General features: G+C 46.0%; 1 protein-coding gene across 1 annotated transcript; it reads left to right on the forward strand.

Annotated features, from left to right (window-relative positions):
• On the forward strand, positions 1-27301 carry LOC121558162 (blood vessel epicardial substance-like). Its single transcript, XM_045214255.1, has 2 exons — positions 1-1067; positions 26511-27301. Exons 1-2 carry the CDS (start codon positions 101-103, stop codon positions 27299-27301), a joined length of 1758 nt encoding a protein of 585 aa, XP_045070190.1. The 5' UTR covers positions 1-100.

Below are 27301 nucleotides of genomic sequence, written 5' to 3' on the forward strand. Positions count from 1 at the left end.
CAACAGTTCAGTCTCACTGATAAAGCAACAAAAACTTCAAGCTTGAGTGGAGGACAAACTTTTTCTACGAGCTTTGACCTCTGGTAGCTTTTTTTAACTTATGGAACAACTAGACATTTGGTTTGGAATAACAGCCTCCCTTACCATGTGTGCAGACAACTCCACCCTGTTGGAGGCGGTTCTCTACGGCCATCCACCATGCGATGGCTGGACCAACAACACAGAGGGGGCCTTCTACCACCTGGGCAACACCGTCTTGTTCCTGGGGTACATGGGAGGCAGCGGCGCCTATGGCTGCCTGTTCATATTTGGTTTCCAGATGCTTGCCTTCACCTGCCTGGCCCTGTGGGGCTGGATGACCATGTGTGGGGTGGACGTGTTTTCCTGGAACTTGCTACTGCTGGTGGCCTGTGTGCTCCAGATCTGCCACCTCATATACAGGCTGCAACAGGATGGCCTGACCAGCGAGGAGCTGTCGGCCCTCTACTCAGCCGTCTACCGGCCCATGGACGTTCCCGTACAGGTGTTCAAAGACATTGTGGGTGCCTGTGAGAACAAAGTGCTGCCACTAGGGGTAGTGGAGATGTACGCGTGGAGGGCAAGACACCCATCGAGTGAGGGAAAAGTGATCCGTGTGTCTCTGGATGGACAGTTCCTCCATTACATCTTCCCCCACAAGTTCATGGACTCTCCTGAGTGGGAGTCTCTCCAACCCAATGAAGAGGGGAACTTTCAGATGACCCTGACGGCGGAGATGGACTGCCGCTACATCTCATGGCGCCAGCGCCGCCTTTACATGCTTCTGTCCAAGGAACGCTACATTGCCCGCCTCTTCTCTGTCATGCTGGGCAGCGACATCGCCGACAAGCTCTACTCACTCAACGACAAGCTCTTCGCCAAGAGCGGCGTGCGCCTCAACATCCGCCTGCCCAGCCTCTACCAGGTCCTGGCCCCCTCCTCCCCAGGCAACGAGGGGGAGGTCTGTAACGGCAGTGGTAGTGGGAGTGCCAGGGACCAGGTAGCCCCAGTGAAGCAGATAGAGCATGGCGTTTGCAACGCCAGGGTTGTGGGTTCCTTTCCCACAGGGGGTATGAAAAAAAATAAAATAATGTAAGTCGCTCTGGATAAGAGCGTCTGCTAAATGACGTAAAATATAAATGTAAATGTCACCTGTTAAATCCACTTCAATCAGTGTAGATGAAGGGGAGGAGACCAGCAGGAGACAGGTTAAAGAGGTAAAAATCTAAAATGTGGACCTTCTTGTTGAAATACTATAGCAATCTTAGTTCAGCACCTAGCAATCTAATCAAGATATGTTTGCTTCTTGGGTAGGCTAAAAGAGGCCTAGTTCAGCCATAATCTGAAAGGAAGTTGTTTATCTATATACTGAAAGCTTGAGGGCATTATGGTTTCTATACGTTTCCTATAATCTTGAACACATTTAGCCCTGTTTCTATGAGCACTGTGCATTATCGACTGAGTGTTAACGATTTTAGCTCAAACACTAAAAGGACAGCCTTTGTGACTATTGCTCTATTCATACACCATTTTTGTTTTTACATTTTAGTCATTTTAGCAGACGCTCTTATCCAGAGCTACTTACAGTTAGTGAGTGCATACATTTCTCAATTTTTTTTTATACACCATCATTCATACATTGAGTCCTTGAGAACAATTAGACTACAGCCTACAGTAGATGAAAATAAAATGGATGCACTCACAAAATCCATTGTGCTGCGTGCATCCTGACGTTATGGGCTACTATACTTAACATCTCAAGCATTAATTATCACAAGGATGCTGTTTCGCGCTAAAACCATTAGTATTCAGGTATGGCTCCCATGGCATCTCTTCTAAAGTTTTACAGGAGGCTGATTGAAATACCGTGCCCATATCACTGGGACATGGAGCTCAACTCTAAGCTGTCTGAATCTGGGCACCGTTGGTGAGACTCTACCCTTTCATCCATTTGCAAACACCCACAATTTAATGGAAGGGTTTATCAGGGCTTTTTCTGCACCTGGCGGGCGCAAGACATCCTGGGGTTTGGGGAGAGAGTCCCAGGGTGGGGCTGAGGGATGGGAGCTTTAAGTGTGCATCTTTCCCTTTGATAAATATGGCTGTTTTGGCCAGAACTGAGAAAAACAGATAATCGAAGATAAGATCTGACAGCACCCTTTCTTTCTCAGTTTTCTTTTTGTGTGCAGCTACAGAATGCCTTGGGACTTGTATTGATGCAGCGCAAGACAGATGTGTCAAGTCTAAGGTTTGTTGTTTATCATTTGATGACGATGTGTACATGGCATAGTTTATTTTGGATTTGACAAATTGGTATGCCAATCGAAATGCAGAAGTTTAGGGGAAAATTCTTTCTCATGGGTATCTCATGTGTGTTCAGACAGTGGCGGTGGGAAGACTACGTGTACAGAGCAAATGTTTGTGGCATGCCTGCACTGTAAAATATTTCCCTGTAAATTGACAGCATTATACTGGCAGAAGAGTTGCCAGCTAAATACTGTAATTTTGCTTTACAGCAGAGATGGTATCATGTTATACAGTAAGAAAAATTGTACAATACAGCATTATACTGTACATGAATGAGCCTACTGTAGTCATTACAGCATCACAGCTGTATTATATAATTACAGTAAGTTGCTGGCAACTCTGCTGCCAGTATAATGCTATAAATTTACAGTACAGCATGTTACCATAATCAGTTTTATGGTACCAATACTCTTACTGTAATTTTTTTTACTTTCATTGTATTAATGAATGGATGAATGAATGAATTAAATTCATTAGGCAGTGTTTGTATTTTATAGTAATTGCATGGCATTGGTGCAAGCAGGTCGGCTGCTTGGTAATGTATTTTCATATTACAGCATATCAAATATATTGTATATATGAATATTTGCAAACTTGCAAAACAGACCAAGGACATGGCAAATAATCAACCATTATTGATGGTTTGAGGCTTGCTGCCAATCCAATCCTCTATACACATGTAATTGTTGGGGCACAACTACTGTCACGCCCTGACTCAAGGGACTTGTATTTGTTGAGTCAGGTGTGTATTTTTCTGTGTTGGGTTTGTCTATGTTAGATTCTAGTATGTCTAGATCTATGTTGGCCTGTGTGGTTCCCAATCAGAGGCAGCTGTCGCTCGTTGTCTCTGATTGGGGACCATACTTAGGCAGCCTTTTGACACCTGTTAGTTGTGGGATCTTGTTCCGTGTAAGGTATGTTTGTGTGTTACCTTGGACTTCACGTTTCGTTTGTTGTTTTGTCATGTGTTTATTCGTGAAATAAATATGAATGCATATCACGCTGCGCCTTGGTCCTTCTCGTCCGTAAACGATCGTGACAGAAGATCCCACCAATCCTGGATCAAGCAGCGTGACGAGGAGAGAGGATGGACTTGGGAGGAGATGAGCGAGAGTCTGGCAAGAGGGATGTAGACCATGATCACGGGGGAGAGACAATCCTCCCAAAAATGTAGGGGGGGGCTCACGCCGTGGACGACGAGGCAGCAGGAGGCCGCGATAGAGCGGTTCAGCCGTTTAGCAGAGGAGGCCGCCAGATTAAGGGGGTCATTGGTTCAGAGGGAACAGAAGGAAAGTGTAGAGGCACGGCGAGAAGAGCTGGTTAGGCAGCAGAAGGAGCGGGGGTTAATGAAGGAACCCAGTCCCGCTCCTCGCACCAATCAAGTGGTGCGTGTCGCCAGTCCGGTCCGGCCCGTTCCTGATTCCCGCACTAAGCCAGTGGTGGGTGTTCCCAGTATGGTTCGGCCTGTTCCTGCTCCTCGCATCAAGCCAGTGGTGCGCATCGCCAGCCCGGTCCGGCCTGTTCCTGTCCCTCGCACCAAGTCAGTGGTGCACGTCGCCAGCCCGGCCCGGCCTGTTCCTGCCCCGTGCACCAAGCCAGTGGTGCGCGTCGCCAGCCCGGTCCGACCTGTTCCCAGCCCTCGCACCAAGTCAGTGGTGCGCGTCGCCAGCCCGGCCCGGCCTGTTCCTGCCCCGTGCACCAAGCCAGTGGTGCGCGTCGCCAGCCCGGTCCGACCTGTTCCTGTCCCTCGCACCAAGGCAGTGGTGCACGTCGCCAGCCCGGCCCGGCCTGTTCCTGCTCCCCGCACCAGGCCAGTGGTGCGAGTCGCCAGTCCGGTACGGCCCGTTCCTGCTCCTCGCACCAATCAAGTGGTGCGTGTCGCCAGTCCGGTACGGCCCGTTCCTGCTCCCCGCACCAAGCCAGTGGTACGCGTCGTCAGCCCAGTCCGGCCCGTTCCTGCTCCCCGCACCAGGCCAGTGGTGCGCGTCGCCAGTCCAGTACGGCCCGTTCCTGCTCCCCGCTCCAGGCCAGTGGTGCGCGTCGCCAGTCCGGTACGGCCCGTTCCTGCTCCCCGCACCAAGCCAGTGGTGCGCGTCGTCAGCCTAGTCCAGCCCGTTCCTGCTCCCCGCACCAAGCCAGTGGTGCGTGTGTCCAGTCCTGCACGGCCCGTGCCTGTTCCACCGGTCCCTGGTCCGGCACCGGTCAGCTGCTCCACTCCGGAGCCAGAGCAGTCCGCTCCACCGGTGCCTGATCCAGTTCCATTCAGCGGCTCCACCCCGGAGCCAGAGCAGTTCGATCCACCGTCGTCGGGTCCAGCTCCAGTCAGCGGTTCCAGTCCAGACCCAGACGTCAGCCCCTCTCCAGGTTCGGGGTCTCCCACACCAGGGTCCAGACAGGGCGTGGTACTTTGTGGGAGGAAGGAGAGAGGAAGCAGCGCGCCAAGGTCCAGACCAGACCAGGGGTGCAACAGGGAGGTGGAGAGTAAGTGGTGGTCACACCCGGAGCCGGATCCGCCTCCGAGGCGGAATGCCCACCCGGCCCCTATCCTGTTAGGTCTATGTGGCGCGGTCGGAGTCCGCACCTTTGGGGGGGGTACTGTCACGCCCTGACTCAAGGGACTTGTATTTGTTGAGTCAGGGTGTGTATTTTTCTGTGTTGGGTTTGTCTATGTTAGATTCTAGTATGTCTAGATCTATGTTGGCCTGTGTGGTTCCCAATCAGAGGCAGCTGTCGCTCGTTGTCTCTGATTGGGGACCATACTTAGGCAGCCTTTTGACACCTGTTAGTTGTGGGATCTTGTTCCGTGTAAGGTATGTTTGTGTGTTACCTTGGACTTCACGTTTTGTTTGTTGTTTTGTCGTGTGTTTATTCGTGAAATAAATATGAATGCATATCACGCTGCGCCTTGGTCCTTCTCGTCCGTAAACGATCGTGACAACTACCACATATCAGTTCAATTGGTACATCACTCTCTCACGGGCACAACAAATGTAGCCTCTTACAAGACACACCTCAAAATATGTTAATGAGACTGAAACAATACCATGCACCCACTAGCGGTCAAAAGTTTTTTGGTGCTCCAATAATACGGTAGGGTACTGTATTCTGTGGGGTGGAATTACAGTACCATTTGAAATACAGTATTATTTACAGTAATGTACTGTTAAATCAATGTTTCAATGTTATTTCCAGTATCATTTACGAGTTACGCCTAAAATCACCCAGAGTGCATTGCGATTTACAGCTATTTACTATAAATAATATGTACATTGGTGTTTTATACTGTAAAACCTTCATTTTGTAACCAAAGAAGAGCATCATTACAACAGTAATTAAAAACGTATATTGTGTGCGTTGGGGGAGAGAGATAAAGAGAGAGAGGGAGTTGAAGTTAAAATGTAGATTCTATGATCAGTAACAAATCTATTTGGGGTAAGGGAGTTTATAGTCTGAGCTTCATGCGTCTCACCCGACAGCATGAGGTTGGCGCCTGAAATTGTGAATCTAGGTGTACAACTGAATGCATTCAACTGAAATGTGTCTTCCGCATTTAACCCAGCCCCTCTGAATCAGAGAGGTGTGGGGTGCTGCCTTAATCGACATCCATGGCGCCCGGCAAACAGTGGGTTAAGTGCCTTGCTCAGGGGCAGAACGACAGATTTTTACCTTGTCAGCTCGGGGATTTGATCCAGCAACCTTTCGGTTACTGGCACAACGCGCCTACACGCCAGGCTACCTGCCGCCCCATGTCTACAGTCTCCAGGTGTAAGCCATTAGGCCTACTTTAAAGAAATACAGTATGTTAAGAGTAATTTTTCAGCATTTTACCCATAATGCAGTGAAATCTACAGTATTAATTCTGTAAAACACATTTAAGGTATTTTACTGTGCATTCCCCAACCAACATCACCCCACTACTATCTTTTTCAGACTCTGAACTTTTATAACCCTCTTTACACATGCTCTTACAACTAGATACAGAAAGTGTTCCTTTCCCTCCAGACTATCTCCATGCACAAACGTAAACACACTCACACAACAGAGACACACACACGCTTATGGATTCTGTCCCGCACATCTCCTTGGTGAGACAGTGAATAACTTAGAGGAACACCTGTGATGATAGAGTACGTTAAGACATCAGTCCATGCAGTCCCATTTTAATTATGGAACACAGACACAGGGGTAGAGCAAACGCCGCTCTCCCTCTCAGACAATTTCCCTGGTAATATCCCTCCCTCTGCGCTGGAGAGAGAGGCTCCTCCATCACCCCCTCTATTGACTTAGGGAAAGAACCGGTGTTGATTCAGCTATGATTGAACCAAACAGTATTCCCTAGAGGGAGCTGGGTATTTTTTTTGGAGACAATTGAGACATGGATTGTTTATGTGTGCCATTCAGAGGGTGAATGGGCAAGACAAAAGACTTAAGTGCCTTTGAATGGGGTATGGTAGTAGGTGCCAGTGTGAGTGTGTCAAGAACTGCAACACTGCTGGGTTTTTCAATATCAGCAGTTTCCTGTGTGTGTCAAGAATGGTCCACCACCCAAAGGACATCCAGCCAACAGCAGGCCAGTGGTCGAAAACAGGTAATTGATAAAAGAGGACAAAAGAGGCTGACATGAATTGTGCAGAGCAACAGACGGGCTACAGTTAGTCAACTGACAGTCCAGTACAACATTGATGCCCAAAGACCCATAAAAGAATGCACAACTCGTCGTACCTTGACACGAATGGGGTATGGCAGCCGATGACCTTACAGAGTTCCACTTCTTTCAGCAAAAAAACAAGAAACTGCGGATGCAGTGGGCTAATGAACGGAAACACTGGACACTGGAGAATTTGAAAAACCTGCCTGATATGATGAGTCCCGGTTCCTGCTGTTTCACGCTGATGGGAGGACTAGGGTATGGAGAAAACCACGAGTACATGCATCCATCATGCCGTGTCTCAACATTGCAGGCTGGTGCTGGTAGTGTGAGGTGTGTTTTCATGGCACACATTGGGCCCCTTGATAAAAGTGGAGCAACATTTGAATACCACAGGATATTTGAACATATTTGCCAATCAGGTGGATCCCTTCAAGGCAGCAGTGTATCCATCTGCAAATTGATTTTTTTCAGCAGAATAATGTCCCATGCAACACGGCTGAGGAGGGAGATTATTTAATATACTCTTTGAAGAGGTCGGGTTTCAGGTGCTTTCGGAAGATGGGCAGGGATTGCTGTCCTAGCTTCAGGCGGAATTTGGTTCCACCATTTGGGTGCCAGGACAGAGAAGAGCTTGGACTGGGTTGAGCGGGAGCTGCCCTCCCGTAGGGGTGGGAGGGCCAAGAGACCAGAGGTGGCAGACGGAGTGCTCGGGTTGGGGTGTAGGGTTTGAGCATAGCCTGAAGGTAGGGAGGGGCAGTTCCTCTTGCTGCTCCGTAGGCAAGCACCATGGTCTTGTAGTAGATGTGAGCTTTGACTGGAAGCCAGTTGAGTGTGCAGAGGAGCGGGGTGACATGGGATAACTTGGGAAGGTTGAAAACCAAGTGGGCTGCAGCATTCTGGATAAGTTCCAGGGGTTTGATTGCACAAGTAGGGAGCCTAGCCAACCATGAGTTGCAGTACTGAAGACAAGAGATGACAAGTGCCTGGATTAGGAGCTGTGCCGCTCCTGTGAGGTTGGGTCGTACTGTATGGATGTTGTAGAGCATGAACTTGCAGGAGCAAGTCACTGCTTTGATGTTTGCAGAGAACGACAAGGTGATGTCCAGGGTCACACCAAGGTTCTGTGCACTCGGAGGGTGACACTGGAGTTGTCAACCATGATGGAGAGGTCTTTGAGCGGGCAGGCATTCCCCCGGGAAGAAGAGCAGCTCCGTTTTGTCAAGGTTGAACTTGAGGTGGTGGGTTGACATCCAAGCTGAGATATCTGCCAGGCACGTAGAGATGTGTGTTGCCACCTGGGTGTCAGAAGGGAGGAAGGAGAAAATTAGTTGAGCGTCATCTGCATAGCAATGATAGGAAAGACCATGTGAGGATATGATGGAGCCGAGTGACTTGGTGTATAGAGAGAAGAGGAGAGGGCCTAGAACCGAGCCCTGGGGGACACCAGTAGTGAGAGTATGTGGTGCAGACACCGATCCTCTCCACGTCACCTGGTAGGAGCGGTCTGTCAGGTAGGATGCAATCCAAGAGTGTGCAGAGCCTGAGATGCCCAGCCCTGAGAGGGTGGAGAGGAATATCTGATGGTTCTAGGAGGAAGAGAACAGAGGAGAGTGTCAGCTTTGGCAGTGCAGAGAGCAGTCTCGATTGAGTGACCTGTCTTGAAGCCTGACTGGTTAGGGTCAAGAAGATCTTTCTGAGAGATAACAAGAGAGTTGATCAGATACAGCATGCTCAAGTGTTTTGGAAAGAAAAGAAAGAAGGGATACAGGTCTATAGTTTTTGACGTCAGATGAGTCGAGTGTTGGGTTCTTGAGGAGGGGAGTGACTCTGGCCATTTTGAAGTCAGAGGGGATGCAGGGATGAGTTCATGAGGCGAAGTGAGGAATGGGAGAAGGTCTCCAAAGATGGTCTGGAGAAGGGAGGAGGGGATGGGGTCGAGCGGGCAGGTTGTCGGGCGGCCAGTCTTCACTAGTCGCAGGATTTCATCTGGAGAGAGAGGGGAGAAAGAGGTCAAGGCGTAGGGTAGTTCTGTTTGAGTGGGACCTGTGGACTCAATAGGCTGAGTGAATGAGGAGTGGATGTCATCAACCTTCTTTTCAAAGTGGTTGACAAAGTTGTCCACAGAGAGGGAGGAGGGAGTGGAGGATTAAGGTGGGACGAGAAGGTGGAAAATAGTTTCCTAGGGCTAGAGGCAGAAGCTTGAAATTTAGCGCGATAGAGAGTGGCTTTAGCAGCGAATACAGAGGGAGAGAACGGAGTGAAAGGATGATAGGTCCTCCGGAAGTTTGGTTTTCCTCCATTTGCGCTGAGCTGCCCGCAGCCCTGCTCTGTAAGCTCGCAATGAGTCACTCTGCCACGGAGCAGGAGGGGACAGTGTGAGTCATAGGATGCGGAAAGGGAGGAGAGTAGGGTCGAAGAGGCAGAATCAGGAGATAGGAGGGAGAAGGATTTAGCAGAAGGGAGAGATAGTATAGAAGAGGAGAGAGAAGTGGGAGAGAGACAGAGCAATGATTGCAATGGCGCATGACCATCTTGAAGGGGCTGAGTGGCTAGGATTGGAGGAAAGGGAGACAGAAAAGGAAACAAAGTAGTGATCAGAGACCTGGAGAGGGGGGTTGCAGTGAGATTAGTAGGCGAACAGCCTCTAGTAAAGATGAGGTCAAGCGTATTGCCTGCCTTGTGAGTTGGAGGGGATTGGGAAAGGGTGAGGTCAAAAGAGGCAAGGATGGGAAAGAGAGGAAAGAAATTAATCTAATGCAGATGTCGGGAGATTGAAGTCGCCAAGTACGAAGAGCGGTGAGCCATTGTCAGGAAATGAACTTATCAAGGTGTCAAGCTCATTGAGGAAATCTCCAAGGGCACCTGATGGGCGATAGATGACAACATTGTTAGCTTGAGTAGACAAGTGACAGTGACAGCATGGAATTCAAATGAGCAGATGGAGAGGGAGAAAATAGAAAATCTCCAGTTAGGAGAAATTAGTAGCCCTGTGCCACCACCAGATGCTCTTGGACTATGAGAGAAAACATAATCAGATGAAGAGAGAGCAGCTGGAGTAGCAGTGTTCTCTGGGGTGATCCATGTCTCCACCAGGGCCAACAAGTCAAGGGACTGAAGGGCAGCACAGACTGAAATGAACTCGGCATTCTTGACTGCAGATCGGCAATTCTAAACGCTACCAGATACCAGGAATTCCACATGGGTTGTGCCACAGGGTAATCAAATTTGAATGCTTGCAGTCAAGTGGTGGGGAGCATCTGTATAGCCTACAGGGAGATGAGCAAACAGGTATAGAAAACACACACAAAGTTGCCAAAGCTACAAAAGAGCAAAATGAGATAATCATAAAATAACTAGGTAAGATACTCAAGTGAGAGAGTGGTGTGGAGCCTTCCTCTCATTCCTTCCTCAAAGAACTCAGCAGAACAACTCGGCAGAACCGTCTTTGTTTCGGCAACAGTCTTAGTTATGCCGACGAGACTGACATGACCTCTGCTTACAGCTGCTGCTGAAAAACCAGGGGAGACTGTATTACTAACACTAGTTGTTAATTGCCTAGCAGAGGTGAAGAGAACACCTCCCTGTACTTATTGCTGATTGAGAGAAGAAACCTTGATCCTGGTTGATGTGTCAACAATCATCTGCAAGTTATGAGCAGTCAGCAGTTCACACACCAAGTAGGCTATTGGGAAGACAGGCAGCACTTAAAGTAGATGGCCCTAGCTAGCAAAAAGACAGTACTGGACAACAGATAAAGACAAAAAATATAGTTATCACTCCTGGAGATATCAGCAGTCCTCTAGTGAATTCAGTTTACTGCAGTGGCCTGCCCAGTCACCAGATCTCAATCAAATTGAGCATCTGTGGGATGAGATGGAACGAGGTATTCGGAGTGAAGATCCACTACCAGCCAACTTGACACAACTGTGGGAAGCATTGGAGTCAACATTGGCCAGCATTTGAGAAAACTAGATTTTTGTACTAAGCTTTTTATGTTTTTTTTATGTCTATTAATTACTAACATTGGAAAAACATAATTTAATAAACCTAACTTTTGATGTTGCGTGGTGTCTAATGAGTTATTACATTTAATCAGAGATGAATATTGGAGATTTCCGCTAGATATTTCAAACCAACGACTTGGTATTAGAAATTGGAAATAAGAATTATGATGAGATTAACACGTTATACTCTTGCAATTGCCTATATCGGACAAATTACCCATTCCATACTTGAGCAAGAGTTAGTGGTGTAACTTAGCAAACTACCTTCAGGTTTCTGCTGTTTTACCAAAATAACATGATAGTCATTTATCCTGAAACATCATTTTACCATTTCTTGTAGCCTGAATAATTTTGAGCTTCCAGCAGATGTGACTGCAGATTGATAGTTGAGGATAATTATGATTTGAAGACAATTGGAATGTTAAGGTTGTGTTGGGGAGGGGAAGCTTTTTGCTGTGATACTAAGGTAGAACATAGGGTCAGCAGCTGACACCTGTTTAAACATTGAACATTCCCTTTCAACAAATTCCATATAAAGATGATTCTACCAGATACAGCATGTTCGTTTCTGTGTGTTTAAACTGTGTACAGTATGTCTATGTAATCTATTTCTATGCCCACTGAAACTTTTTAAATGACGCAGAACTGGAGTGAGTGCTCAATTTCTGCCTCGTTTTTTGTGTGAGCTATGGTAAAGGGTTGCTTTAATATATTGAAATGGGATTGCAAAGCAATAGAACACAACACAAACAGATTTCTTGCAGCTGTCGTTTTACCCCTTTAATCTCAGAGACACGACCTGTGCTTGTTTGCTGTTGTTTTCTTTTGTATTTTTGAAATGAGGCATCTACAGTAACTAGAAGCCAGAGGAGGAGAGGAAAATAAATAATCATTAGTATTGATCGCCCTGGAGAGCTGGTGCAGACTGTTCATCCATAATGCATTGTGTTCTGTGGAGGCAGGTATTGTGGGCATTGCCCGCAGAGTCCCATCACCCCATTACTTGGCTGCTGGGATCAGGCCAGACTGAGACCTCACATCAACCAGGGGTGAACTGCATTAAATGCTGCCATTCATGTGGATGTGTTCTCTCTCTCTCTCTCTCTCTGCATGCTGGGAGTGTTTGGTGCGTGCTGGGAATTGTTTGAGTGAGTGCTAAGTGCGAGTGTTGTGTAGAGTTAGATATCCTGGGTTTTCTTTTTCTTGGTGATATCCTTTTTTTCTTCTATGCATGATTAAGGTTATTATTTCTATTTTTTTGTTGCGGTAGAATTAAGTATATTGTTTTTCGTGTCGAAATTACTCTGATTTTGGTGGGGATGGCGGCCCGAATCGGGACGCCGTCCCTGTCACTTCGGCACGGCTTTAGGTGTGTTACTGAAGCTACTGTCACGGTGGAAGAGGTTTTGGTCGCCGTAGGAGAGAAGGTAGGATATGAGAATGTTGCTTATGCGTCACGGATGAATAAAGCGGTGGTGGTATTTCTTAAAGAAGAGCGCCTTGTTGATCGTATGGTTGAGCATGGCATACTTCTTAAAGGAATGTTTATTCAAGTTACGCCGCTTTTTTCTCCGTCAACAAGGGTAACGATTTCAAATGTACCGCCGTTCATTCCAAATGAGCTATTGGAGCGCGAGTTATTGCGCTTTGGGAAGTTTGCAAGTTCAATTAAGGTTGTCCCATTGGGTTGCAAACACCCGGCGTTGAAACAGGTAATGTCGTTTCGGCGACAGGTGTTTATGTTTTTGGACTCACCGGAACAGACTTTGGAGTTATCGTTTAAAGTCAAGTATGACAATAGATTGTATATGGCTTATGCTAGTACAGGTAGTCAACAGTGTTTTGAGTGTGGGGATGTTGGTCATAAGCGACATGCTTGCCCGAAAAGGGAGAAGGCAGAGGGAGGGGCGCAGGTGGTCCTCGTAACGCCTGGGCCCACTGATGTAGGAAGAGGTGGGCTGACAGTGGTAGAGCAGCCGCACGCATCTGTTGCTGAGGAACAAGTTGTCCGTGTTGAGGGCACAGAGGTGCAACTTGTACCAGAGGGAAATGTTATGCAGGGGGATTTTTTGTTGTAGAAGGTAAGGATGGATCTGAAGGGCCATTTCCTCAGACTGGTGAGGAGGTGCCCAGTACGAGTGCTGTGGTACAGGAGGGGGTACATGTGGAGCTAATCTCCCAGGTAGTGGAGGAGATGCCCACTACAAGTAATGGGTTACAGGAGAGGGTTCATGTGGAGCTCATCTCCCAGGTAGTGGAGGAGATGCCCACTATGAGTGCTGGGGTACAGGGGGGGCTAGTCTCCCAGGTAGTGGAGGAGATGCCCACTATGAGTGCTGGGTTACAGGGGGGGCTAGTCTCCCAGGTAGTGGAGGAGATGCCCACTACGAGTAATGGGGTTCAGGTGGGGCTAGTCTCCCAGGTAGTGGGGGAGATGCCCACTACGAGTAATGGGGTTCAGGTGGGGCTAGTCTCCCAGGTAGTGGAGGAGATGCCCACTACGAGTAATGGGGTTCAGGTGGGGCTAGTCTCCCAGGTAGTGGAGGAGATGCCTGGTACGAGTGATGGGGTGCAAGTGGGGGAGTGTTGAAAGGGATGTGGTAGAGGGGAGTCAGTGGTCTGTGGCCTCAGTTGAGGAGGATCAGGAGAAGGATATGGATATGGATATCTCTCTTGATACGGTATCAGCTGGTGAGGACTCAATTTACGATCTAGAGGAGGTAAAAGGGTTTCTGGATCAGACTTTTGGGAAATCTGTCAAATTGGCAGATTATTTTGATGTTGATAAGTTTGTGAGGTCAGCTGTGATGTTACAGAAGACGGTGGGGTTAGACCAGTTGAGTGAGAAGAAGCGGTTTCGCTTGAGGAAATTTGTTACTGCTGTTGCAGCAGCAAAGGATGGTGGGAAACGTGGTCAGGTTAAGAGAAAATTTAAATAATGATGATGATTATGCCTCATAGGGTGTTCTATTCTCTTTGTCTGGTTTCTCTGTGGTATCTTCTGCTTTTCCTTTTTCTTTTCTATATGGAGGTACTAAGGGTAGGTTCTCTCAACATTAATGGAGGAAGGGACAGGAATAAGAGGGCTTGGGTATTAGAAGTAATAAAACAGAAAAGGCTTAATGTAGTTTTCCTACAGGAGACACATAGTGATGAGGAAAATGCGGCTGACTGGGGTATGTGGTGGGAGGGGCAGCATATACTCAGTCATGGTACTAATTTCAGTGCTGGGGTGGCAATCTTGTTTTCTTCAGGCTTAGGGGTGACTGTGGTATCTACAACAGAGATTGTCAAGGGTCGGGTTTTATTGGTCAAGGTGGATGTTATGGGGGTTTTTGTTTGTTTTTTTGAATGTTTATGCTCCTAATGAGGGTACAGAGCGTATTGTTGGTTTTGATAAAATAAAGGAAACCTTAAGACAGTGTGACCAAGAGGGGTGTATGGTTTTAGGGGGACTGGAACTGTACAGTGGATTTTACTGTTGATCGCACCGCTGAAGAACCTCACCTGCGGTCAGCAATTTGTCTGTCTGGTCTATTAACTGAGTTTGAGCTTTCTGATGTGTGGAGAGTAAGGAATGCAAAAGTTAGGCAGTACACATGGCTAAAAGTTAATGAAGGTCATGTCAGTGCAGCAAGGTTAGACAGGTTGTATGTATCTGAGCAATACTGTAGTAGGGTTGGAAGGTGTGACATTACTCCTGTGGGTTTCTCTGATCACCATATTGTCACTGTTGATATTCACTTGTCCTGTCCACGAAGGTCATCATCTTATTGGTATTTTAATGTTAAATTGTTACATGATGTCATGTTTTGTGAAAGGTTTTTGTTGTTTTGGGAAAAATGGAGGGTTACAAAAGGGAATTTTGAGTCCTTGAGACAATGGTGGGAGGTTGGGAAGGCCCAAATACGATTATTTTGTCAACAGTATACTGCTCTGTCTCGAATTGAAGTTAAAGAGACTATCAGGGCCCTTGAGCAGAACATTAAATCTATTGAATTGAAGTTGCTCACTCAGAATGACCCCGGACTAGTCATGAACTTACAGGACAAGAAACATGAATTGAGGTCGTTTCTGCATGAAAGAGTGAAGGGTGCCTTGATTAGGTCTCGTTTCGCTTCCCTCAAGGATATGGATGCTCCTAGTGCTTTTTTTTTTAACCTAGGACAGTCGACATTGCAACGTAAACAGATGGTCTGCCTTCGTCTCCCTGATGGGAAGGTGACCACGGATGACAGTGAAATGCGTCAACATGCCGTGGATTTCTATTCTGCCCTCTATAAGGCGGAGGATTGTGACTCTCTGTGTACTGAACAGTTGTTACACGGTCTTCCTCAATTGGGACCTGAGCAAAGAGTCGCATTGGACTCTGACATTACACTGCAAGAGCTGTCCACAGCAGTTATGCAGCTCTCAACAGGCCGAGCCCCTGGCATTGATGGTTTACCATCTGAGTTTTACAAGCACTTTTGGGGGTCTATTGGGGAGGATTTTTATGAAGTGGTGTGTGAATCTTTTCATGAGGGCTCTCTTCCTGTATCTTGTCAACGTGCGGTACTTTCACTGTTGCCAAAAAAGGGGGATTTGGCTCTCATAAAAATTGGAGACCTGTTGCTTTGCTGTGTGCAGAATATAAAATTGTTTCTAAATGTCTCTCAAACAGGTTGAAAGAGTATCTGGGATTGTTGGTCCACAAGGACCAGTCCTACTGTGTACCTGATCGCTCTATTGTTGACAACTTGTTTCTAATAAGAGATGTTTTGGACATTTGTAAACTGTCTGATGTAAATGTGGGTTTACTTTCTTTGGATCAGGAGAAGGCTTTTGATCGTGTGGACCACCAGTACTTGTTTAAAACAATGAAAGCCTTTGGGTTTGGGGATGTTTTTTTGTCTTGGATGAAGTTACTGTATGCTGGGGCCTCGTGTATGGTGAAGGTGGGGGTGGTTTGAGTTGTCCCATCCCTGTCCAAAGGGGCATCAGGCAGGGATGCCCAATTTCAGGGCAGTTATACAGTCTGGCGATTGAACCAATGCTTTTTTTTTAAGAGCGAAGCTTACTGGTTTCTCTGTGCCAGGTGTAATGAAGGGTCCCACGATAGCACTGTCTGCGTATGCAGATGACGTGACAGTTTTTATTACAGGGGGTGAGGATGTTAAGGTTCTCTCAGACGCCTTAAAGGTGTATGAGGGGGCCTCCTCAGCTAGAGTCAATTGGGGAAAGAGTGAAGCGCTGTGGGCAGGCCAGCTTCAGATGGGGTCCGCTCCACGGTTACCAGGGGGGCTTCAGTGGGGCAGAGATGGGATGAAGACTTTGGGGGGTTTTTCTAGGCTCCGATGTCTTTCAGAAAAGAACTGGGAGGGTGTAGTGGAGAAAGTGTGTGCCAGACTGTCAAGATGGAAATGGGTGCTGCCCCAGCTGTCTTATAGGGGAAGGGTACTGGTAGCTAATAACCTAGCTGCCTCTACCCTGTGGCACAGACTAATGATTTTACAGCCACCAAAGGGTCTGATACAAGAGCTTCAGAGGACCCTTGTCAACTTCTTCTGGTCTGGACAACATTGGATTAAAGCTTCAGCCCTGTACCTGCCACTGCACGAGGGTGGGCAAGGCCTGGTGGACATTTCTTCCAGGATCATGGCTTTCCGGCTTCAAGCAGCCCAGAGACTGTTGTACAGTGACGGTTCTAGCTGGGTTGACACAGCCTACGCATTGATGAGGAGAGCGGGCTGTTTGGGCTTAGACAAGCACCTTTTCCTCTTAAAGCTGGAGGGGGGTGAGTTGCCTGGCCTGACTCCATTTTATGAGTCTGTTATGCAGGCTTGGAGAGTTCTGGTCAAGTCCCGTAAGGCCTGCACGCCACCAGGGATGTGGCTTTTTGAAGAGCCTCTTTTTCACAACACTGCCATCCAGTCCCGTGTTCTGGGTTCAGCTAGCCTACGTTCATGCCTGTTAGGCGTGGGGTGTACTAAGCTGGGTCATCTGATGTGGAACAGGAATAGGTCGTTGGAGGAGCTGGGAGAAAGAGCGGGGATCCGATCATCTCGCCTACTGAGGAAGGTCGTCGCTGAGGTCTGTGATTCCTTGCCAGTACTTCATCTGCAGTATGTGACTGACACTTCCAATTCTGATCGGTGGAAGGAGGGTCTGGATTATGTGTTCCCTGCACTGATTGTTAGTGCTGCGGCGGGGGCATTCGAGGAGGACGTGGGGATGCTGCTTTCCTTCGATACCCCGGAGCTGGGGGAGTTCAAGGAGGTGGGAAAGAAGGCCATGTACAGAATATGTGTAAAGGTGTCCCATGCCTCTTCCCTGGAAGGGGTAAAATCGACGAGGTGGGCGGGTGTGCTTGGTCCAGGTGCCTCCCCAAAAGGCTGTTGGCGAACACTATACAAACTGCCTATTGATAAGAGGACAGCTGACCTCCAATGGAGGATAATACATGGAGCCATAGCCACCAACATGTATCTGGTACACCTGGATCCTACTGTTGGGGAGGGGTGTCCATTCTGTGCTCAGTCTGAAACACTGGCACATCTGTTTTTACAGTGTCCCAGGTTGGTCGGGATGATTGACCTGATCACTAATTGGTTCTCAGCTCTGGGAGAGGTTTTCTCTTCCCAACTGTATATATTTGGGCCAAAGTACAGGTTTAGTCAGAAAGCTGTAGTTGTGTTGCTTAATTTTGTGTTAGGGGCAGCAAAATTAGCCATATGGAAGACCCGAAAGAACAGTATTCGGGGACAGGGGTCTGTGGATGTGGTGGGAATGCTGGAGGGAATGTTGGCAGCAAGACTAAGAATTGAGTTTGCCTATTATAAACTGGTCAACAATATTGATCTGTTTATGAGTATATGGGGTATTCAGATGCTGTTGTGTTCAGTTACTGTGGAGGAGGAATTGGAGTTGTGTTTTTAATTGATGTGTAAATACGGTTTTGTATGAGTATTTGTGTGGTGGGCTCCCAGACCCAATAAAGATTATTTAAAACTCAAAACTCCTCTCTATCTCTCTCTATCTCTCTCTATCTCTCTCTATCTCTCTCTATCTCTCTCTATCTCTCTCTATCTCTCTCTCTCTCTCTCTATCTCTATCTCTATCTCTATCTCTATCTCTATCTCTATCTCTATCTATCTCTATCTCTATCTCTATCTCTATCTCTATCTCTATCTCTATCTCTATCTCTATCTCTATCTCTTTCTCTCTCTCTCCTTTGTTGTATCTTTGTACTCCAAAAACAGATTTCTCTACATAACCTCACTTGCAGTGTTCTCGATGCAGACTGCAGATGACAAGTCAATATTTCCTCAAAGCTTAACTTTCTGTTGTAGACACTGGACAGTGTGTCCTGTTTGCTTAGCTTCTACCAGACCAATAAGCATTGGCTGGAGAGGTTGATGTAAAAGCTTTTCCAGCAATTAATGAAAGTATATTTTTTCTGTCGCTGCATATCCACTCAGATTATCATAGTGAGTATGGATGAATGCAAGTACATGTCCATGAAGGTCTGTGTACCACTAATGAAATGAAAACACCATTTCATTTTGACTACAGTTATTATTATTTTTCGGAGAACAGAAGTGTATCTTCTCTCCAGTGTTATTTTTTTATTGATAGAACCAAATAACTGAAAGGACATGTGTGCTTCTCTCCAATAATCAGCATTCAGCGTCACCATTTTCTATAAAAGCATACCTGAATATTCATTAAAGAAAATACCAGAAATTACAGCTGTCTAGACACCTACTCAGTGACTAACCTCAGCATATGGTGTTAGTGGAAGAAGTATACTTTTTTTCAGTTGATTCCCAGTAAAACTGATTGTAGTGACATCATCTTTTATGGTGGCAATAGTTTTTTTTAGCAACCAGAAAAATATGCCTTTATCTGGTTGCAATCTGTTTATCTGACCAGATAACAAGCAACATATGACGTTTTTACCATTCTTGATATGAAAAAGATGAATTTACTGTACCTGGTTGTAACAGAGACCAATGTAATCTGGTTATACAATCAACTAACTATCGATGATGTGTTGGGTAGTTTTTTTCCAACTCAGACCAACTGTCTGTGGCCAATTCATGTTGAATCAGGACCAACTACGACCAACTATGTCCATCAGTGACCAACTGAGACTGCACACCGGGCAAGTTTTTTCAACAACCGTCCATAAACATGCATTATGTAGATATGTAAAGTCAATGTCCTCGCCCGCACGGAATCGCTGTTTTATTCTTATTTTAATGGCCTTTTTTTATCGCCGTTTTCACAGTCGAAAATATACAGGTTAGGGCAACATAATAATTCCATGCAGCAGCGTTAGAAAATGAACAAATTCATTGGACTAGCACCATTGGTATAATTCCAAGATGGCGAAGTAGTGCAGTCTTGTTTCTGTCGTGTGTCTGTAAATAGCCTGTAAATACCCAGTTTTTTGTATTTTTCGTACATATTTCCCTATCAGACTTTTCATCCTTCTACAAAATATACTTTCCTGCAACCTGCCTCACTCAATGTGGAACGGATTCTATTATTGACTTACCTTTTATCCAGAATCTAGAATCTCCAGTTGAAACTAGCTAGCCAGCTAACTAGCTACTTGCTATTAGCCACGGCTAGCGGTGTTTCACCCAGAACATAGGATTTTTTTCCGCAGGATTAATTTTAATCACTGGACATTGATCACCGGATATTCGGCCAGTCTGCACAGCGCGTTATCGACCCAGAACATATCAGTTTTTCCGCGGAATCACTGATTCACTGGAACTTTAACTCCGGATTCATCGCTTCCAGCTGGCTACAACAAAACGGACGCTGTGGTCTGGCTAATCAACCTGAGCTAGGCCCATCTCCCGGCTATCTACCTCTCTATCAACTGGACGGGACCACCTAGGATTGACGCGAGCCCCGCCGATCCTACACGACTGGTCTGCCGACGAAATCGTCTGATGTGGTTACGACGTAACCACGAAGATTCCATCCATCTGCTAGCCCTGGCCCGTTAGCACACGCTTACTCACTAAACTGAACTAGCTACTGAACTAGCTACTTGCTATTGGCCACAGCTGGCGGTGTTTCACCCAGAACATTTGATTTTTTTCCGCGGGATTGGTTTTAATCACTGGACATTGATCGCCGGATATTCGGACAGTCAGCACTGCGCGTTGTCGACCCAGAACATATCAGTTTTTCCGTCGCTACCAGTTGGCTACAACAAAACGGACGTAGCACACGCTAGCCGTGGCCTCTTGCTCACTGGCGCTTCACCACCGGACCTTGTGATAACTCAGCTATACAGCTGATATCTGCTGGACTGTTCCTTTTTACGGTACTACATCCTGTTTATGTTTAGCCTCAGCCCAAACATGGTTAGTTTATTGTTGTTTCGGTTATTTCTAATTGTACTATATCACTGTAGACCCCCCAGCCTAGCTGAACCTGCCTTGGTTAGCTCCTTTGTCCCTCCACCCATACACTCAGAGACCGAATCAATTTATGCCTCTAGAGATACTATCTCTTTCATTGTTACCCAACGCTTAGGTTTACCTCCACTTTACTCATATCCTTCCATATCCTTGTCTGTTCATAATGCCCTGAATCTTTTCTATAACACCCGGAAATCTGCCCCCTTTATTCTATGTACCCAACGCACTAGAAGACCAGTTCTTAAAGCCTTTAGCCGTATCCTTATTCTAGTCCTCCTCTGTTCCTCTGGTGATGTAGAGGCTAACCCAGGCCCTGTAGCCCCCAGTATCACTCCTACTCCCCAGGAGCTGTCATTTGTTGACTTCTGTAATCGCAAAAGTCTGGGTTTCTTGCACATAAATATCAGAAGTCTACTTCCTAAGTTTGAGTTATTCACTGCGTTAGCACACTCTGCCAACCCTGATGTTCTAGCAGTGTCTGAATCCTGGCTCAGGAAGGCCACCAAAAATTCTGAAATTTCCATCCCCAACTATAACATTTTCCGTCTAGATAGAACTGCCAAAGGGGGTGGAGTTGCAATCTACTGTAGAGATAGCCTGCAGAGCTCTATCATACTATCCAGGTCTGTGCCCAAACAGTTTGAGCTTCTACTTCTAAAAATCCACCTTTCCAGAAATAAGTCTCTCACTGTTGCCGCTTGCTACAGACCCCCCTCAGCCCCCAGCTGTGCCCTGGACACCATATGTGAATTGATTGCCCCCATTTATCCTCTGAGTTTGTACTGCTTGGTGACCTAAATTGGGATATGCTTAATACCCCAGCCATCCTACAATCCAAGCTAGATGCCCTCAACCTCACGCAAATTATCAACGAACCTACCAGGTACAACCCTAAATCCTTAAACATGGGTATCCTCATAGATATCATCCTGACTAATATACCCTCTAAATACACCTCAGCTGTCTTCAACCAGGATCTCAGCGATCACTGCCTTATTGCCTGCGTCCGTACTGGGCCGCGGTCAAACGACCACCCCTCATCACTGTCAAACGCTCCCTAAAACACTTTAGCGAGGAGGCCTTCCTAATTGACCTGGCCCAGGTATCCTGGATGGATATAGATCTCATTCCGTCAGTAGAGGATGCCTGGTTGTTCCTTAAAAGTAATTTCCTCTCAATCTTAAATAAACATGCCCCATTCAAAAATACAGAACTAAGAACCGATATAGCCCCTGGTTCTCCTCAGACTTGACTGCCCTTGACCAGCACAAAAACATCCTGTGGCGTACAGCATTAGCATCAAATAGCCCCCGCGATATGCAACTTTTCAGGGAAGTTAGGAACCAATATACACAAGCAGTCAGGAAAGCAAAGGCTAACTTTTTCAAACAGAAATTTGCATCCTGTAGCACTAACTCCAAAAAGTTTTGGGACACTGTAAAGTCCATGGAGAATAAGAGCACTTCCTCCCAGCTGCCCACTGCACTGAGGCTAGGAAACACTATCACCACCGATAAATCTACAATAATCGAGAATTTCAACAAGCATTTTGCTACAGCTGGCCATGCTTTCCATCTGGCTACCACTAACCCGGCCACCAACTCTGCACCCTCTGCTGCAACTTGCCCATGCCCCCCGCTTCTCCTTCACACAAATTCAGACAGTTGATGTTTTGAAAGCGCTGCAAAATCTGGACCCCTACAAATCAGCTGGGCTAGACAATCTGGACCCTTTCTTCCTAAAACTAGCCGCCGAAATTGTCGCAACCCCTATTACTAGTCTGTTCAACCTCTCTTTCATAACGTCTGAGATCCCCAGAGATTGGAAAGCTGCCGCGGTCATCCCCCTCTTCAAAGGGGGGTGACACTCTAGATCCAAACTGCTACAGACCTATATCCATCCTGCCCTGCCTTTCGAAAGTATTCGAAAGCCAAGTTAACAAACAGATCATCGACCATTTCGAATACCACCGTACCTTCTCCGCTATGCAATCCGGTTTCGAGCTGGTCACGGGTGCACTTCAGCCACGCTCAAGGTCCTAAACGATATTATAACCGCGATTGATAATAGACAGTACTGTGCAGCCGTCTTCATCGACCTGGCCAAGGCTTTCGACTCTGTCAACCACCGCATTCTTATTGGCAGACTAAATAGCCTTGGTTTCTCAAATGACTGCCTCGCCTGGTTCACCAACTACTTCTCAGATAGAGTTCAGTGTGTCAAATCGGAGGGCCTGTTGTCTGGACCTATGGCAGTCTCTATGGGGGTGCCACAGGGTTCAATTCTTGGGCCGACACTTTTCTCCGTGTATATCAATGATGTCGCTCTTGCTGCTGGTGACTCTCAGATCCACCTCTCACGAGACGACACCATTTTGTATACATCTGGCCCTTCATTGGACACTGTGTTAACAAACCTCCAAACGAGCTTCAATGCCATACAACAATCCTTCAGTAGCCTTCAACTGCTCTTAAACACTAGTAAAACTAAATGCATGCTTTTCAATCGAACGCTGCTAGCACCCGCCCACCCGACTAGAATCACCACTCTCGACGGGTCTGACCTAGAGTATGTGGACAACTACAAATATCTAGGTGTCTGGTTAGACTGTAAACTCAACTTCCAGACTCACATAAAGAATCTCCAATCCAAAGTTAAATCTAGAATCGGCTTCCTATTTCGCAACAAAGCCTCCTTCACTCATGCTGCCAAACATGCCCTCGTAAAACTGACTATCCTACCGATCCTTGACTTCGGCGATGTCATTTACAAAATAGCCTCCAACACTCTACTCAGCAAATTGGATGTAGTCTATCACAGTGCCATCCGTTTTGTCTCCAAAGCCCCATACACTACCCACCACTGTGACCTGTACGCTCTTGTTGGCTGGTCCTCACTACATGTTCGTCGTCAAACCCACTGGCTCCAGGCCATCTATAAATCACTGCTAGGCAAATCCCCGCCCTATCTTAGCTCATTGGTCACCATAGCAGCACCCACCCGTAGTCTGCGCTCCAGCAGGTATATCTCACTGGTCATTCCCAAAGCCAACACCTCCTTTGGCCGCCATTCCTTCCAGTTCTCTGCTGCCAATGACTGGAACAAATTGCAAAAATCTCTGAAGCTGGAGACACTTATCTCCCTCACTAACTTTAAGCATCAGTTGTCAGAGCACCTTACCGATCACTGCACCTGTACACAGCCCATCTGAAATTAGCCCACCCAACTACCTCATCCCTATATTGTTATTTAATTTGCTCTTTTGCACCCCAGTATCTCTATTTGCACATAATCTCTTGCACATCTAGCATTCCAGTGTTAATACTATTGTAATTATTCTGCACTATAGCCCATTTATTGCCTTACCTCCATAACTTGCTACATTTGCACACACTGTATATATATTTTCTGTTGTATTTTCTGACTTTATGTTTTTTTTTCTTTACCCCATATGTAACTCTGTGTTGTTTTTATTGCACTACTTTGCTTTATCTTGGCCAGGTCGCAGTTGTAAATGAGAACCTGTTCTCAACTGGCTTACCTGGTTAAATAAAGGTGAAATAAAAAAAATATTAAAAAAAATTGCTAACTAGCATAGCTGGTCCCATTGTTGCAAAGAGTTATGGGATATTAGAATCCCATTGTCTTAATCTTTGTCATCTTCAACCTAGGTTTTTGCATGGGCTGCATCTCAATCCACCGCATGCGCTGATGCAGCTGAGGTACAGAGCTGTTTGTCAGACCAGGAGTAATCCCGAAAACGGGTATTTTCACAAAAACATCTGTAAAGTCTGAACGGTTTGAGACTACAAACTAATATGACCCTACTATGGAAAGCTGAGAGTCTCACAAGCACGAACTTGTCGTCTGTTTTGCAAGACTCATGAGAAGGTCACCTGTGACTGTGCGGTAAAACATGAATGAAAATGAATAGACTTGAATAGTCTTTTTTGGGACCAGGTCTTTTGGAACCTGGGTTTTTTGTCCCTGATGCTTTCCTATATCTCTCAAATGCATTTCAGACACCTCAAACCATACTTCCTTTGATTTATTTTTGGGCTATTTTTTGTTGTTGCCATGTATGAATGTGTTATTTAATGTGTTCCTATGGGCTAATAGCAGTAAGACCAAATTTAATGTTTCATCAAATAATTTTTTTAAATAATGTTGCATAGCTACACGGGTCCTCAAAAAAAAAACGAAATGGTCCATCTTATGAACATCTTGAATCAACGTTGTTTCAACTTAATTTGTCAACGTATTGTGACGTGGAATCTATGTGGAAAATGCAAGTAATTAACTGTTGTTTTGAGGGTGAAATTTCAACCACAGCATTATGTCATCATGGTTGCCAAATTTCAACAGACAAACGTTGAATTTGTACCTTTAAAACAACGTCATATTTTCAACGTTATATCCACTATCAGAAATAAATAACAATAGGCTGGGCAGCACCTCCTATTGGAGAACTGATACATCTACAGCTAGCCTTTAGTCTCCCATTCAAGATTTTAACCACACCCAGCTCTGCTTAGCTATGATATTTGTCACTGACTATTATCAATGTGCTACAGTGAGAATGATTATTGAGCGATCTCCACTTAAATACTAAATAGATTGACTGTTGCTATCAAAGTCATTCCAAAGGGTAGGTATAATAACAGAGCAAATGAAATGTGACCATACTTTATCAATCATCAATGCTGCTATTTAGGCCTATATAGCATTTGCAACATCAATTGTTTGAATTCAACCCAGAATTCAACATAAAATAGATTGGCTCTGGTTAGCTCTGTTTGATTTTAAATGTAATAATATTTAGTGACATTGAATTGTGTTTGGTTGTCAAAGCAACCAAATATCAACATTAGAAGGAGAGTACAGTATATTCTGCTTGGATAGGTCCATCTCTGCTACTGACTTAGTCTGGCTTTAATTCCAGTTTGTATATATATATTGGATTCACGTCTCCAGCTCAACCAAAAATCTAAGATAGAAAAGGACTAAATCAAATCAACTATAAATGCACTTTAAATAAAGTTTGATTTGATTTAGTCCTGTTATTTAACTGACATTTTTTGGTTGAGTTGGAGACGTGAATCCAACATATACATTTTTAATTTGTAGACAAACTGGAATTAAAGCCAGACTAAGTCAGTGGCACAGATGGACCTATATCCAAGCAGAAGATGATGTTAATATTTGGTTGCGTTGACAACCAAACACAATTCAGATGCAGGTTGAAGTTCACCAGTCTCCATTAACTCTGTACATGATGACTAAGTTGTGTTCAAGCAATGTGACTGCTACAGTGAGGGTGTTAAAACCTCACCGGTGATTGACACTGGAACAAAAGTGTCACTTTTGAACAAAGCCGCTTATGACTAATTATTCTCACGTGCCACTGCAGAGACCAGCAGTATCCCTCTACAGCTACAACCACACAACGATCTCAATCATTGGGACTGTCTCACTGCCAGTCTGTTACAACAACAAAACCACACCGGCCACCCAGTTCTACGTTGCAACAGATGGAGCTAACATCCTCGGACTGGACTTATTTTATGCCCTAGGGTTCAAGCTGTCAGATTCAACTGGTGCACATGTGCAGCACTTGCCTACACAAGTGCCTATGGAGTACTCACAACTGTTTGAGGGGCTAGGTCACCTCCATCGGCTACTGAAATACAGCTTCTATCTCAAGGCCATCAAACTGTTAAATCCGGCTACCACCCGGCTACTCAACCCTGCACCTTAGAGGCTGCTGCCCTATATACATAGACATGGAATCACTGGCCACTTTAATAATGGAACACTAGTCACTTTAATAATGTGTACATACTGCTTTACTCATCTCATATGTATATACTGTATTCTATTCTACTTTATTTAGTCAATGCCACTCCGACATTGCTCGTCCTAATATTTGTATATTCTTTTACTTTTAGATTTGTGTATTGTTGTGAATTGTTAGATACTACTGCACTGCTGGAGCTAGGAACACAAGCATTTCACTACACCCGCAATAACATCAGCTAAATATGTGTGTGTGACCAATACAATTTGATTTGTAAATGTAAATGTAACATTTGATTTGATTTACAGTCAACAAAGAGGTCAAACCAGTAATCCAGCCATTGCGGAGGGTTCCGCTGACCCTTCGGTTGTCCATTGACAAGGGACTTCACAACCTCCTGGAGGATGACATCATCGAGCCGATTGACGCCTCGCCATGGGTCTCAAACCTGGTCGTTGTGCCCAAGAAAAATGGTGATCTTCGGATCTGCATGGACCTCAGGGCCGTGAACAAATCGATTATTCCCGACAAGTACCCGCTACCAACCGCTGAGGAGATCACAACCCATTTTTATGAGTCCACGGTATTCAGCAAACTAGACCTGAGGCAGGGATACCTCAAGGTTCCCCTGGCACATGAGAGTCGAGATCTCACTGCTTTCATAACACACAGGGGCCTGTTCATGTACAAATGCATGCCATTCAGACTCAGCTCCGCACCCAGCTGTTTCCAGAAGATTATGACTCTTCTCCTGGCAGGCATCCCTGGAGTGTCAATCTATCTGGATGACATTGTGGTGCATGGTGCATCACAGACAGAGCACGATTCTCGCTTGCAGCAGGTGTTTCGTCAGCTCTTCAAGAACGGGGCCAGACTCAACACTGAAAAGTGTGTGTCCGGGGTATCAGATGTTGAGTTCCTTGGATACAGCCTCTCCAGACAGGGCATCAACCCCATCCTGTCCCATGTGGATGCCATTCTCACGTTGACTGAGCCTCAGTCCGCAGTACAGCTGGCGTCGTTCCTTGGCATGGCAACATACTACTTACGGTTTCTTCCAAACTATGCTGAGACAACCGCTCCTCTTCGACGGCTCTGA

This window comes from Coregonus clupeaformis, unplaced genomic scaffold (genome assembly GCF_020615455.1).
Source record: "Coregonus clupeaformis isolate EN_2021a unplaced genomic scaffold, ASM2061545v1 scaf0224, whole genome shotgun sequence".
NCBI lineage: Eukaryota > Metazoa > Chordata > Actinopteri > Salmoniformes > Salmonidae > Coregonus > Coregonus clupeaformis.